The sequence below is a fragment of the Podarcis raffonei genome, chromosome Z, assembly GCF_027172205.1.
Source record: "Podarcis raffonei isolate rPodRaf1 chromosome Z, rPodRaf1.pri, whole genome shotgun sequence".
NCBI classification, from domain to species: Eukaryota; Metazoa; Chordata; class Lepidosauria; order Squamata; family Lacertidae; genus Podarcis; species Podarcis raffonei.
The window spans coordinates 11,131,867-11,147,521 of record NC_070621.1 but is presented as its reverse complement, the minus strand read 5'-3'; the positions used below and the strand labels follow the sequence as shown (position 1 = coordinate 11,147,521).

Sequence of the window (15,655 nt, the reverse complement as noted above, 5' to 3'; positions counted from 1 at the left end):
AGTTCTGGCACCTCTTTTTCTAGAAAAATATCACTGTCCAGAACCATTTTCAGATATCAAAAATAAAGAAGTCCCCACGCTCAGGCTTACAACAGAAAAGGGATTGGGGTGAGGAGGGGAGAAAGCAAACTCAGCCACTCTGGTTAATGATTTCAGAACATGCAGCAAATCACTCAGACCACGCATTAAGCTGTTAATCATACATTCCTGGTTGATGAAACTATTGCTGGTGTACGCAACTTCCTCTGGTTTTCTTATGTTTAAATAAATAAATAGCTTTTATAGATGTAGAACCAATTTATAACTTCCTTTTTTTCTTTTTGCATGAGCACTTCCACTGCCTTGGGATGCTGACGTCTTCTATCCATGATAGGCTGACCATTCATTGTACTGACCAGTTTACTTTTCTCTGCCAGGTACCTGCAAACCTTATGTCATTTGAATAACGTGCTCCAGTATGTGATGTGACTTCAAGTGCCAAACTGCAGGATGGGAAAATCATTCCCACAGGAAAATGGAGGAAGGGGACTCTAGAGTGAGCCAGCTGTCTGTAACAGTGACTTCAGCACTTTTCTTATATAACTTGAAAGTAATTATGACACAGCTTCTAAAAGCAGAAAGTGAATGTTGTCCTTAGGACAGGATCTAACTCAATGCACTGATGAGAGAGGTGATTTAGACTGATTGAAGATACAACCTGCTTAGTGCAGGATCCTTGACTTTAGCTTTGTGGTCACAGACTACCGTGGATTTCTGTTCTGCCACAAACTGTGCATCACATCTTCTGCGGATTTTTTTTTTAACTGCTCTTTTTATTGTTGAGCTGCTTTATGTGACTGAAGAACATTTAGCCCATGTTGGGTTTTCAATTATTTCTAATGCACAAAATGATGACAGTGTTAACTTTGCTGCAAAGTGTCAATTAGAATAGGACATTGTGGAACAACGTTTTTATAACCTTAAGTGCACTGAGTTGCTTGGCAATGTGGCTGCCTCAGATTTTGTATCAAACATAGGGACAAACCAATGTTCATACCTGAGCTATTTGAGAAATGTGTATTTTGGCACAAGATAAACCACCTTCAATTTAGTGTTTGTTTCTTGTAATTGGTTGTGCTGCTTTGTTTTAATTAACTACAGGTGCCCAGGCAAATGAAGGGTCTCTTGCTGCTGAAAAATCAGTTGGTGTTAACGCTCCTCCTGGGTTCTTTCACTCCAAAAAGAAATATTTGCCTTAAATTATTCGTTTTTCTTTTTACTGTGGGTGCTATTCATCAAAAATGTCTAGCTGTGTGTTGGGCACAGGGCATCTGCTCGATCAGTTAAGTTGCAAGAGCATTCCTGCCTTGGGACGAGGGGTTACACCCTCTCCCTTTCTCTGGGGGTGGGGGGGCGGTTGCCAGTATATCCTTCCTGAGCCCACCTTTTTTGATACTTCACATACCTTTCTTTCACAGAAAATCAGTGTTAAGGCTGTATTCAGCAAGGAAAGAATACATTGATTATCTCCCTTTCCCTCATTTCCTAACATATGAATAGCAGTCAGTAAGCACTCAGCCACTGAACATCTGCAAGACTACAACTGAGTGGTACAGCTTTTAATAAACTTGGGAAGCCATTTCAGATTAACAGAACTCTGCATCTGAAGAAAGCTCTGGCAAGGGCATGCTGTCTATTGATCTAATTGGATATTGTTAATCTTTGAATATTTTTATTTTAAATAATTTCCTTTAATGTTCAGTGTCTGTTGACTGTGTTGTTTTTAAATGTTATGTTGTATGCTTGTGTCATAGATCTAAGACTGAAATCCAGTATGAAACTGGCTGTCAAAGAGAACCTAGTTACTGAATCTAGTAAGCTACCCAAAAGGGGCAATAGGCAATTTTACAGCAAGATGTATCCCCAAACACCCTTTTTACAGTTGGGAGCTGCACAGCTGGCTTTCTTGCCAATCCAAAAGCTAAATTCATGAGAGTGAGGTAGCTGTAATAGGATATCTATAGGTCTATCAACAAACTCTTATCATCGGCCAATGAATGGAATTCTCTTTTCAGACATCACCATCTCATAATGTGTTGGGATACAATTTTGAAGGGTTCTCTTGTACAGAGAGATGGAGTTTACATGTTTGGATTGTTTTTTCAAGAAGAACATTTCTCTGGATTTGCCATCAAAAGCAAAGGTGTATGATTTTGTAACTTTTCTGCGTATATGTGCTGATAATATCCCACCTACCTGCAGGATGCAGAAAGAGACACATCTTGCCAGCTGAATGATGGTTATTAAAAGTCTGATCTCCAAACCTCCTACTTAATGCTGAAAAGCCAACACCATCCTTTTATACTAAATAATTAGCCTCATCCAGGCGTGTACTCAAGTTTTAAATGTCCGTATTTAAGCCAGAAACTCATTACAAAACCATGGATAACATTACCATCACTTCTACAGTTGTAATAAATCAAAGGATCTTTCCGTTGACAGCCCAGCCTGAATTTTATCCTTTGTAACTTCCAAGGATGCCAAAAATGCAAGGAGCACCCACCTGATGCAGGGAAACTAATAAATGGTTAAAAGGACTAGGCCTTCTCATGCTGCCAAAGACCAAATGCTATAGAAAGGGAATTATGACATGCATAATTTAGTGACTCCATTGTCAACGAATGGCTTAAGGAAAAACAGTGGTGTTTGGGTTGCCTACCAATCAAATAATCGGATGGAGAAGAACAATCTGTAAGTCCCTTAGGGATTAAAATATGCATTGGTTAGAATACTAACTGTAGCTCTTTCGTCAAAACATATTTGAAGCAAAATAAATTTGAACTGCTCAGAATAAGTTCCAAGACCTAGTTATATAATGATTCATCAGTAATCCAGGTGCTCACAGTTAGTCAGAAGAGCAACATTTAAACCTAAATAATAAATGCTTACACTTACTGGCTTGTTCATAAGTCAGTGTGAACCACAAACTGAAATCACAGTGGCTACATCCAAAAACCACACACTATTGAAGGCAAAGGGAGTTTATTAGATGCCTCTGAGTGGACAGAAACAGCTGTCAAACATGAAGGCTGGAAAATAAGGTAAATTATGAGGAAATAAGTCCCATTGAATCTAGTGGGCCTTCTAAGTAAGAATGTGTGGTATTTGGCTGCAAAACTCTTTCAGAACAAACACTTACAGAAAGCAGATCTGTATTTTGCTTTATATTTTACTTACTGGATAAACAAGGGAAAATATTTTGGCTTGTGAAGAATCCCCACATCACAAGAAAAATGCCTCCCAAAACTCATCAGCCTCCACCCTTTTACATCAAGCACCTCAGTCCAAAGGAATTTGGATCAGAAATCAGCACAGTCCTTGATAATGACATTGCATTAATGAAAATAACACTTGTCATGGTGACACCCATGAGAGGGGAAATCTCCTTTTGTAATGAATGAAACTTGCATGCATCTGTAGAGGGGGGAAATCTCTTGGAATTAAGCTACTTGAAAGTCCCTCTGCAAATCTGCATTTGGAATGTTTTGTTTTGTTTTTGTTTTTAAGAAAAGAAAGCAAGAACCAGTGATGCAAATGGCTGGCCATGATTTTGATTTGTTGTATATGGACATTGAAAGTTGTACAATAATGAGTTGTATGATAATGGTGATATGATGCAGTATTCAGCAATATAAGCATCTTTGCTGCAGTGTTTTGAGAAGATGAAATAAACGAGTGTTAGTACAGTATATGGAAATTGTTATTAGCATAATCCACATTTAAATGGTTCTCGTCCTATAAAAGCATGAAGCTCTACTTAGCTACTGATTTTTTTGTGTGTGCACCTTTTACTGTGAATTCAAGTGATGCATATTGGTACTATTTAAAATACCACCTCCCTCAAAGCATATCACAAAAACTGTGCCCTGGCGTGTGTGTGTGTGTGTGAAAATACACACAAACTCACACTCAGCTCTTGTGCTTGAAAACAGTTCAAATAATTTCAATGGTGGCAACAGATCCACGTGTGCAAAGGCAAATTGGCTTTGTCCTTTGAAATGAATAGTGGTGCTGGTGCAGGTGAGATACTGCATACTGCACATCAGTATTCCTATGCCCAGAACAGACTACTGGATCAGGTCCTAGTGAACAGTGATAATTGTACAAAGCTAGTCTTTTTGTTCAGCTATTCTGCAAAAGGGTCCCTATCAAATTATTTTCAGGATGACTGTTAATGATTTGTTTAGCTGTATTGAGCAATATTATTTATTATTAATTTATTAGCGTGTATGTAATTTAAAAGTAAACTTAGTGCCAAAATGCATGTTTTTCCAATTAGCACTCAGTCAAGGTATAGACAATAGTATTCAATTTTTGACCCATTTGTCACATTGTGATGTAAACCAATTTCTATATTTCAATTTGTTTCTTGTGAGAACTGTTGCACTATTTTATTTTATTTTTACTTTTAGCTGTATTCCAGCAGCCCACTGCATGCCATTTGTGTAAGGCCTCTTTCTAAAAAATCTTGTGAATTGTCTCTCATAATAACCACTGAACTTTTAACTCTTGTGTGGGAGTCTTTTAGGTTTTTGGCACAGTATTTTGTTACCTCAGTCTTCTATCAGGTTGCTGTATTTTTCAGCTTGTTACATTGATGATAACTGTTTCACTAATTAAAAACTTTAATGTAAAAATAAAATATAGTTTTCTTTCTTTAGCACATATTTTACACATATGGTTTATAACTGCTTTTTGACCCAAAGGCCCCCAAAGCTATGAACATATTAATACAAAAGAAAAATGCAATTAATATAAAATAGCAGATCACGATTACACTGGTTGTGCATTCGTCAGCAGCATCCATGCTGTCACTTAACATGCAGCTCCCCAGCATTCCACCTTTTGCTTGGGAGCCAGGTTAACTAACACACATACACCTCTTGCCCAGCTCATCCAATCTCTCACATCCACAAGCAGTCATCCAGCAGCAGTACCCTCATCCTCATCACCCCCCAAAGGAGTAACACAAAGGCGTGATTTCCACTTGCAGCTACTCACATGCAATAGGTTGTTGTTTACCAGGTGCAGATAAAAAAGTCTGGGGAGCCAAGTTAGCATTGTCAGGCTCCTGCCAAGGCCCATATTCCTGAAGAGGATGTTTACTGATCAAGAACTTTCTGGCCCTGCTGCTTTTGCCCCTTGAAGTTGCTGCCCTCGGTGAATGGACAACTAACTACATTAAGTGAGGATATAGAGCAGCACGCCCAACTTGCATTGCACTCCCCCTCCTAGTTGCTGAGTGGATTGGGCTGAAAGTGGGGAAGCACATGGGCAGCAGTGGCAGGGTTAAAGAAGAGACAGCCCGATTCAGAGACAGTTGGTCCACTTGCCCAAGAGTTTCCAAAACCTAAAAACTTTGCAGAATTAGTGTTCTTGAGGATTTCAACTTTTCTTGTTTTTTAAAAATAAAAGGCTTCTATCCTTTGTGATATCCGTGAAATTTATATTTGAAACTGCAATGGGTATTGGCAGAAGCCTCCAGGGTTCAGGAAGTTGAATTTGTTTCTGTTGAGGTTCTGAAGAATAAAAGACAATTCCATAAAGCCTGACAAGAACAAAATATGTATAAAGAAAACTAGGAAATGTTGGGGTTAAACAATCAGGCAAAAGACTTTCATCAAGCTGTTCACACAAATTTGCTGGCATTTTAGAGTTAATTCTCAACTACATGCTCCCCCCCCCAAAAAAAAACCTGAATAGGCAAAAACAACATTAGAAGTGGTCCTTGGTGTCAAGTGAAGCTGTGAATAGCACTATACTCAATGATACTGCAAACAGAACTTTGACAGTTATTTGCCACCGAATTTCAGGTGTGGGGGATAAATGTTAGGAGAAAGCTCTTTAATGTCCTGCATGCAGGCTTCCTAGAGGCATCTGGTTGGTTACAGTTTTATGTACATAAAATGTTTTCTCGGGGAAAACTAAGAACAGACCAAAGGCCTGCTGAGGTGGCCTCCCATGTGACTATGGGAAGCACACAAGCAGGATGTAAGTGCAATATCCTTCTCCTACTGTTGGTCCCCTGAGAGAGACTAGTATCCAGACGCAATGTATCTCTGTTCCCAGAGGTTAGGGCTGGACGATATCAGCTGTTCAACACTGCCATGTGTCGCCAGCCAAACATTGTGCTTTGGTGGTATACTGCAATGTTGAAAAAACATTCTGCATTGGCCTCTGCCCACAAGACACCGGATGAAACTTTTCTAGCTCTCACCTCGAGAGCTGAGGTGGTTTCACCCAGGCTTGTACGAGTCTGGGACAATGCAGGTCTCTCCATTGTATGAAGGCAGATTGGGATGGTGGTTTCATCCTTGGCAAAGAACTAAAAGCACCACTGGCCAAACGGAGGGGGTCTTGCAGGGCTGCTGCAATGGAGCCAGTTTTTGGCCTGCAACCTTAGGGGCCAACCCCTAAATACACTCCTGACTTGACCTGACTAGAACAAATTATATTGAAAGAGAAATAGGCATTCCCCTTTTGCTTTATACTTTTTTAAGCAGTCTTAAGTTGGTGAGTATCAGCACATCTTTGTGTTAATACATTCCATAGTTTAATTGTATGCTGTCTCCATCCTCAATTTCCCACCATTCAACATGACTGGATAACTCTGGGTTCCACCAATACAAAAGACACAGAAAATGTTGCTTTAAAAAAGGTCTTACTCAGCATAAGGTAGCTCCTTCTGTTCATGTGTAGTTTTTCTGTAACCTAGTAAACACTGTTTTCTCACTGTGCCAATTATAGGCAAGTATTGGGCATCATTTTGCTTTTCTTTCTGTAGCTAAATTATACTTTGCATTCTCCCTTCACTTTCAGAGGCACCGTGCCTTCTGAATGTGTTACTAGGAATCACAAGTGCGAATTACCAGAGGCATCTTAAGTGGCCACTACAAAAACAGGATGGATTAGATTAACCTTTGGCCTCATACAGCATGGATCTTCTTATGGGTTACAATAAATAAAACTAGTGTTTTGGTTAAGTGACTCTGAGTGTTCTGAGAGGGGGAAGTCCAAACAGGCTTATCAAGGTGAATGCATTAATCCTTTCAGTCAAATTATTAAAGTAGACTTAGGGTGGGAACACTGAATGATTGAAAACTGGGAACTGGCCTGTTTACGCCTGAGGCCTACTCCTACTGTGCTCTATAGTGCTGGGTGCCTCAGATTAGTGGCTGCCAACCCTAAATCTAAATATTTATACAGTGGTACCTCGCAAGACGAATGCCTCGCAAGGCAAGAAACGCGCAAGACGAAAGGGTTTTTCGTTTTTTGAGTTGCTTCGCAAGACGATTTTCCCTATGGGCTTGCTTCGCAAGACGAAAACGTCTTGCGAGTTTGTTTCCTTTTTTGTTAAAGCCGCTTGAAGAGGTGCAGTTGCGACGGACCGTGCTTCGCAAGACGAAAAACCGCGCAAGACGAAAAGACTCGCGGAACGAATTAATTTCGTCTTGCGAGGCACCACTGTACCTTATGGCATTGGGGAAGGGTCCTAGAAAGTAGGGAAAGTGCCCTTTGAGATTCCTGCATTGCAGAGGGTTGGGCTAAATGACCCTTAGGATCCCTTCCAACTCTATGTTCTATGATTCTTTTATTATCGGTGGGTAGGATGCTTTAGTCCTGCTGACTTTTAAAAATATGAAGGTGTTTGAGATTTTTATGTGTTTTGTTTTATGCTGGTTTTCATGTGCATGTTTTAAGATGCCTTGAGCTACTTTTATAAAAAGAAACCGATAGGTTACATATTCATCACCATCATTATAACTGTTATTTAAAAGGCAGGTTTTACCAAGAGTTTGTCTCAATTTTCTTCCCATCCCACCCTGAGGAAAAGCAGTTGGAGGCTTTAAAAATCCCCTCAGGCTTGCTCTCTTTTTTCTGAGGGGATTTTTAAAGACTCCAACTGCCTTCCCCCGTCCCCTTTTTGAACAGATTTTATTTTATTGTATTGTATTTCTATGCCGCTTTTCATTCAAATGAATCTCAAAGCAGCTTACAATCAAGAACAATAACAGAGCATTGCAAATACATGGCAAGTCCTATAAGATTAAGAAAACATCAACAATTACAATCTGTAAAACACTATTAACAAAACAACAACGAAAAATAAGCTAAACATTGCAGTTAACACAAAAGGCATATTATATGGCTGAAAAAATCAATACGGCATTAATGATCTCTAAAAAAATACAGTGGTTGGACAGGGGCAGATGGAGGGGAAGTGAGAGGCTACATTTTGAGGGCAGAACAGAAAAGGGCCCCCAGATTTAAACCACGTGAGCGAAATGAGATAAATAATAATGTTATCTTCTTGATCCATTTATCCACTGTCGTCGTCGTCGTTACACGTGTTAATCTATTTAAACTGCTATCTTGATGGCAGGGTTCCCCACTCCTTGTGCGCCTGCGCCATATGGGGGAGGCCATATTCACAGTCTAAAAACAGTTAGCTTCTTGATCTATTTTAAACTGTTACCTTGAAGAAGATTGTTCATTTGTGTTGTTGTTTTTTTTGCTCCCTAGACGGATATGTCCGTTTTCTTTCCATCGCACTCACCTAGGAGCCATTTCAGGGGAAAGATGACTTGAAGAGGGGGGAAAAGGCGGGAAGCGTCCCTTTAAGTGCAGCCTTAAAAAAAAAAATATCCCCTCAGGCTGCAGTTAAAGGGACGCTTCCCGCCTTTTTCCCACTCTTCCTTTTCTTTCTGTCTTCAGAGGCCTTAAAGTGCTGGGAGGTAGGAGGGCAGGAAGGAGCAGGTCTTAAGTTTCTTTTAAACCGCACTTTCTTCCCCCTTCGTGGCAAAGCCTTGTATAAGAGGTAATTCTAACCGCCGCCCCCCCGACCCAAGTTGGTGAAAAATACGCTCCCTCGTTATGGGGGGAGAGGAGAGCAGATCACAACAACCTTCTATAGCTGGGGAAACAGGCCCCCACCACCACCACAAACACACTTTGTATATTGGGGGGGGGGGTCCTGGATCCATGAACAAGGAAGGGAAGCGCGCATATTAATGGAGGGGGGGGTGCCATCCCCTTACCAGTTTGGGGAGCGTGTGGTAACTTTATTAATACAGTAGTAGCAGGCATGACCAAACGCCATTTTGAAAGGAAAACGGATAGGAACCCTTTATGAATTCGGGGTGGGGGGAGAGAGACAGAAAATCCCGAATTTGCAAGAGTTGAGAGGTATTTCTCACAGACTAGGAGGGCGAATGAGAGAAACCCACATAAATAAGTATGGGGCTAGCTAATAACTTTTTCTTTGGGGTAAGGGATAGCTTTTTAACATGGGCCAGAGAGCTCATCTATAAAGGTGGAGTAACTTGTGTTTTTTGGGCAGGGATTATATTGTCTTTTTGTCAATACTGTACAGTATAGAAGAATTATCCCACATTTATTGGTGTTGGGGAGGGGGGAGGAGATACAGAAAGTAAAGGGGGGGTCATTTATAGCAGAAGGGAAGCTTATTTAAATCACTCCCCACTCCCATCCTCTCCAGGAGGACAAAGCAAAGTCCCCCTTAGTAGGAGTGTGAGGAACTAAACTGGACTAATTTACGGTTAGGGAGTGTGGATTCCTTTCAAGCACACACTGAGAAGATATTTCATATATGGGAGAGCTGATCACACATAATATCATCATTATGAGTTGGCATGTATTCCAGTGTCACAATTATTCAATATTTTAAGGCCTTGTTAAGCATCTTTCTAAGTCTATCCTTAAAATTGGTTTCTTGGTTTTGAGTAAGTTGATAATAACATTCTCTCCCTGCTTTTCCATTTCAGTTACAGGCACTTTGTTGCAAGGCCAGGAGTTAAAGATGTATTTCTGTAGAAGAAACAATTTTATGGTGGTAGTTTCCTTTCTAATTGTACTGTCCTTTGAAGCATACTTGTGGCTGATGCAAACCCCTTTGCTGCCACAAACAATACAGTCAACGGATCTCTGCAAAGGTGAGATTGCCAATGATACAATAACAGCTTTAAAATATAATAAAACATTTATCATTTCACCGTATCACGATGACAGAGAAGGAAACCTAACTCGTGTGATCGCAGTAGTGCGCTACAAGAAAATACAGGACCTTTATTGTTGGTTTTGCTGTAGTCATGATGGCCATGTCTCCATAATAAGAGCAGCCATAGACATTCACTTGGATAGAACTGATTTCCCTTTTGGTCCAGCAGATATCGTGTGCTTGGAACCCAAAAAGTGCTCTCCAAAATACGTGTCAATTCATTCATCTCCTAGAGGGAAAATTGACAAGCTACCAAGGTTTGAAATTAAGAACCGTGTGCCCAAGGATTCATTTTCTGCTGAATTCACCCTTTGTCTCCCTGTCATGTTTGGAAACTACAGCAATGTCTTGCAGTTCATACAAAGCATGGAAATGTATAAAATTCTTGGTGCACAGAAAGTGCTGGTCTACATGTACAACTGCAGCCAACTCATAGAGAAAGTATTGGAATTTTATGTTGCAGAAGGTACCATTGATATTATTCAATGGCCAATTTTTTCATATGTTAATTTCTCTTCTTTCTGGTATTCTTCCAAAGACTGGGACTATGGGAAAGCTACAGTCCTAAATGATTGCATCTACCGCAATATGTACAGGAGCAAATATGTGGTTCTTAATGACATTGATGAAATTATCCTACCCATTAAGCATCTGAGTTGGAAAACAATGATAAGCGATCTTGAGGATCGAAATCCAGAGACAGGCATCTTCTTGTTTGAGAACCATTTATTTCCTCAGCATATCTTTTCCTCTACAGACACACTCAACATTTCATCCTGGAAAATGGTCCCAGGAACTAATATACTGCAGCATATTTACAGAGAGCCCATTAAACTGAAGTTTAGTAATCAGAGAAAGATGATCGTTAATCCAAGAGCAGTGGTTCAGACTTCAGTCCACACCATTCTCAAAGGTTATAGTAAGACGCTGGTAGTTCCCAAAGAGATTGCAATTCTTTATCATTGCAGACAGTATGTTGAAAAAGAGGTCCCTGGAAAATACCTCATTAGGGACACAACGATCTGGAGATACAATGTTTCTTTGATTAATAATGTTAACAACATACTTGAAAAACAATTCCCTAGAAAGAGTTCCAAGTTTAGATGGAATAAATTCTAGGAGGCATTGTAGCTTTTATAAACAGTTGTATTTTTACACATACAAAATTACTTACTAACAAAGTGCTGGTACAATCCATATGCTAAATTTGTAGAACTTAATTCTACAATTAGAAATGTACAACCACCTACTGTATGCTCAGTAAAGTTGTAAGGATTTTTTAAAAAAACGTATTTCCCCCGGACATCAGTTTCTATTCACTGTTACCTGGACTTAAATCTACACTATAGATTGCCCTAAGGTCATACTCTTAGAACTGTCATGGCTTTCTTCAAAAAATCCTAGGAACTGTAATTCACCGACTGTTTCTCTATTCCTCTCCCTTTTCACTGTTTCACTGTTGCTTAACATCCTGTCCAATGAATAGTTTTGAAAAACTTGCTTATCATTTTGTGCAGTTTATTTGGTCCTGAATAAAGAATTTATCTGATGGTTTCGGATTTTCTTCTTTTTCCTCCAAACTGTGGCTGGAACTAATAATACAAGCTGTGGCAGAAACTCTAGGAGTCTCTCTGAGTGGAAAAAGAACTTGCAGGGTATGGGACCAAAAGCCCTTTCCTCTTGTTAGCCTTTACAACCCCACATCTCCATTCTGCATAACTCTTAAAAATGCAGGAACCCTTCCTAGCCTCACCCTAACAAATATGGTAATCAATTCTGTGTGTCCCTGCTGAGAGAGATTTCAGGAAAGGAGCTGGTGCAAATATCTCTAAAGAAGTGTGAAGCAGTTGGGGAGTGGCCTTAGCTCAGTAGCAGAGTATCTGGCACCTTGTGGGAGCCACAGTGCCTCATCCCCCATCCCCTATACTGGAAATTTAAAATTATGAGCACAGATCTCCAGATTGCATCTTTTTCAAACCAATCAAGCCAAATACGCTATTGGCTGAGAACATTCAGGAAGCTTGTACAGTACCTTCCTAAGAACTAGAAACAGGAAGCTGCCTTATACTGTGTAACACAACTTATTGACACTTCCTATTTTCCTGCTAAACAGCGTTTCCGTGTGCTGCTCTGGTGCTGGTTCGCCGGAGCAGCTTCATCACGCTGGCCACGTGACCCGGAAGTGTCTGCGGACAGCGCTGGCTCCCGGCCTCTAGCGTGAGATGAGCGCACAACCCTAGAGTCTGGCAAGACTGGCCCGTACGGGCAGGGGTACCTTTACCCTTTATTGTCCTGCTGCTTTCTCCCATGGCAACTGCTATTTAGTGCTCAATCAGAGCAAACAGCCATTCGGGTTTTCCCTGGATTGTCATTTGTTCCAATCTATCACTAAAGAGTGGATTTTCCATTGGAAAGGATCTTGTCAGAGGGAAAACTGCTCCAACCTGCACCTAGAAAGCATGGTTCAAGTGCAAAACTGCTCTGACCCATGCTTTCTAAGCGCAGCACTAGCGGAAGTGTGGACAAGTCTTTAGTCAGACCAAATCTAACTTGAGTTTGTCTATATTGACTGGCAGCAGATCTACAGGGTTTCAGGCAGGTGTTTTCCAAAGCCTTGCCCTCCCACAAACATTTAAAAGGCTGTAGAATATTAATCATCCAAAGGCTCCAAGCGAACCTCCCTGGGGAGTCACTGCAGAAAATACCTGTTCTCATGTTGCCACCTAAGGACATATTTCCTCGCTATCTCCTGACAAAGGTCTTCATGCAAGGCGACCAAAGCAGTTTCTGTGCCAAAACCAGGCCTGAACCCTGATAGAAAGGGAGCTACAAAATCTGCTGCTTCCAAGAGCACCTGGATCTGGCCTTAGATTATTTGTCAGGTTATGTCTGTTTGTTTTAAAAGAGCAAATAAGGTACTTCTGTGTGAACTAACCCACACAGAACATTCACTGTAGACATGCAGGGCAGTCATACTTTCAGGCTTCCCATTTTGGCATCTGGATGGCCACTATCAGTGCTTTTTTTCTGGGGGAATACAGAGGTGTGCATACCCCTAAACATTTTGTGAATCTAAGTTTGGCCTCATTGAGGGGCAGTATTTCAAAATGAGTAGGGAAATGAGAGTACCCCTAAACATTTTTTTTTAAGAAAAAAAGCTCTTGCCGCTATGAGAACAGAATGCTGGACCAGATGGGCCATTGGTCTGATCCAGCAGGACTCTTCTTTTCCAGGCATTCCTAGTGCCTCTACAGAAAGGAGAGATTGGTCAATCACAACTGTTGTCGCTTGCTTGCTATATTGCTTCCATGTATTTCTGCACTTGCATTGCAAAGTGGAGTGGATCTGGAGTGGCAAGGTGATACACGTATATTGAGAGTGTGTGAACATCTCTTTTCATTTGACATATTCCTGCATAGCCAGGGTTATCTGCCAAGGATGCATTAATCTAATGAAATAATCCAAGCCTAGTATCTGCAGCAGAGGTTTGGGAGTGTGCATTTGTGTGGAAAGCATGCAGAGGGAAAAGGAAGCATGGAAATTCCCGCCCCAGATCCATGTGAGTCATTGCCAGTGAGTTCTATTCTTCTCTTAGTTGTTGCTTAATATTGCTCTCTTTAAGCAACAGCATCCAAAACAGGTTAGAGTAGCTGAATGGCTCTGTTGAACCACATCTTTGCCCACATGGTTGGAACCCAGAACAAGTTTTGCCGGTCTGGCCTGTGTGAGAGAGTGTAAACACTTAAGAGATCCTAATCTAGGCACTGATGATGGAATGCATACGCTCCAACATTTCTCCAGTGAAAATAGGGACATCTAATTATACATCAGAAGGCTTCTCCCATATTTGATCTCACTATATACATAGATGTCATATGCACACCTACGTACATTGGTCCCCTTGAGCCAATTACACCACCTTCCACAGATAAATGGAATTACCGTATTTTTTGCACCATAACACTCACTTTTTTCCTCCTAGAAAGTAAGGGGAAATGTCTGTGCGTGTTATGGAGGAAATGCCTACGGGTGGCATGCCTACGGATTTTCTTCCTCTAAAAACTACGTGCGTGTTATGGTCGGGTGCGTGTTATAGAGCGAAAAATACGGTAAATAAAAAATTATTTTATTTTAAAAGTTTTATTTATAATTTTTCATGATAACATAAACAAAGCAAAACATTGAATTAAACAACCCCCCCTTCCATAGTTCCTTCTGATTACCCCTTACTGCTGCATATTCTAGTCCAGGTTTTTCCCTTTCTCTATTTATATCAACATATATTTTACTGCTGGAAGGGGAAATGTGTGTGCGTCCTATGGGGCGAATGCAGTCTATCGCTGAAGCCTGGAGAGCGAGAGGGGTCAGTGTGCACCGACCCCTCTCCCTCTCCAGGCTTCAGGAAGCTATCTGCAAGCCGTGGGAGCCCGCGGGAGTTCCCCCTGGACTCCCCCGGTTTGCGCAGAGCTGCCTGCATCCCAAAGCCCCGGCGCGCTGAGCAGTTGCGCCGGGGCTTCGGGTAGCTCTGCGCAAGCCGCGGGATGGCTCCCCTGGCTTGCGCAGCGCTGCCTCCTTTCCCGAAGCCCTGGCGCGCTCAGCAGTTGCGCCGGAGCTTCGGGTAGCTCTGTGGAAGCCGCGGGAGGGCTCCCACAGCTTGCGGAGAGCAGCCTGTTCTGGGGTCGGGGGAAGCTCGGGCTTCCCCCGTCCCAGCCTCGCGCCTTGGGGGGGAAATAATTTTTTCCCCTTTATTTCCCCCCCAAAAAACTAGGTGTGCCTTATGGGCTGGTGCGCCCTATGGGACGAAAAATACGGTACTCTAAACCTGCTAATGTTCTAACCAGTTTACAATGATTTTTCAAATATTCTACAAACATTTTTCAATCTTCCTTAAATACCCTTTCTTCTTGATCTCTTATTTGACTGGTTAGGCTTGCCAATTCTGCATATTGGATCATTTTCATCTGCCATTCCTCTGCTGTTGGTACTGCTTCCTTCCTTCATTTCTGGGCATATATTCTTCGGGCTGCTGTAGTTGCATAGAGAAGAAAATTATTTGGGTCTCTGGGACATCTGAGTTACTCCTAAAAGAAAGGAAAAAGTTATAATTATGATAATAATATTAGTAATAATAATAGTAATAATAATAATAGTAGTAATAGAAACTGCGAGAATGAGCAGGAACATAGGTAAAGGTAAAGGTACCCCTGCCCGTACGGGCCAGTCTTGCCAGACTCTAGGGTTGTGCGCCCATCTCACTTAAGAGGCCGGGAGCCAGCGCTGTCTGGAGACACTTCCGGGTCACGTGGCCAGAGTGACAAGCTGCATCTGGCGAGCCAGCACAGCACACGGAACGCAGTTTACCTTCCCGCTGGTAAGCGGTCCCTATTTATCTACTTGCACCCAGGGGTGCTTTCGAACTGCTAGGTTGGCAGGCGCTGGGACCGAGCAACGGGAGCGCACCCCGCCACAGGGATTCAAACCGCCGACCATGCGATCGGCAAGTCCTAGGCGCTGAGGTTTAACCCACAGCGCCACCCGCGTTCCAGGAACATACCAGACAGTGAATCCTATTGAGCTCAGTGGGGCTTAGGTAAAGGT

General features: G+C 41.7%; 2 protein-coding genes and 1 long non-coding RNA gene across 21 annotated transcripts in view; 2 read left to right on the top strand and 1 right to left on the bottom strand.

Moving 5' to 3' along the window:
* RALGPS1 (Ral GEF with PH domain and SH3 binding motif 1) overlaps window positions 1-1,090 on the top strand; it is a 216,473-nt gene extending 215,383 nt beyond the window's left edge. For all 7 annotated transcript variants that reach the window (XM_053374839.1, XM_053374837.1, XM_053374841.1 and 4 more), the window contains one exon: window positions 417-1,090. In XM_053374839.1, coding sequence (XP_053230814.1) covers window positions 417-446 — 30 coding nt within the window. In that variant the 3' untranslated portion in view covers window positions 447-1,090. The remainder of the gene's footprint in view (window positions 1-416) is intronic.
* The window catches only part of LOC128406945 (uncharacterized), a 38,005-nt gene extending 29,334 nt beyond the window's left edge, over window positions 1-8,671 (bottom strand). For 7 of the 8 annotated variants that reach the window (XR_008328662.1, XR_008328656.1, XR_008328661.1 and 4 more), the window contains exon 1: window positions 8,516-8,671. This is a non-coding gene — a long non-coding RNA (uncharacterized LOC128406945). Of the gene's footprint in view, window positions 1-5,040; window positions 5,588-8,515 lie in introns of all 8 variants that reach the window. The other variant, XR_008328659.1, reaches the window with a different exon arrangement.
* A 69-nt stretch (window positions 8,672-8,740) lies between these two features.
* LOC128406694 (beta-1,4-galactosyltransferase galt-1-like) lies at window positions 8,741-11,608 on the top strand. Of its 6 annotated transcripts, XM_053374264.1 has the most exons (3): window positions 8,741-8,857; window positions 9,825-9,992; window positions 10,227-11,608. In XM_053374264.1, the coding sequence occupies exons 2-3, from the start codon at window positions 9,860-9,862 to the stop codon at window positions 11,174-11,176; spliced, it is 1,083 nt and encodes a 360-aa protein (XP_053230239.1). In that variant the 5' UTR covers window positions 8,741-8,857; window positions 9,825-9,859; the 3' UTR covers window positions 11,177-11,608. The 6 variants fall into 6 exon arrangements, with proteins under 6 accessions (XP_053230239.1, XP_053230238.1, XP_053230233.1 ...); XM_053374263.1 differs by having other exon boundaries at window positions 8,741-8,774; window positions 9,825-11,608; XM_053374258.1 differs by having other exon boundaries at window positions 9,825-11,608.
* The last annotated feature ends 4,047 nt before the right edge of the window (window positions 11,609-15,655 follow it).

Bases quoted from the DNA above. Each gene is read 5' to 3' on its own strand.
- LOC128406694 (XM_053374263.1), top strand. From the start codon at position 9,860: ATGTATTTCTGTAGAAGAAACAATTTTATGGTGGTAGTTTCCTTTCTA.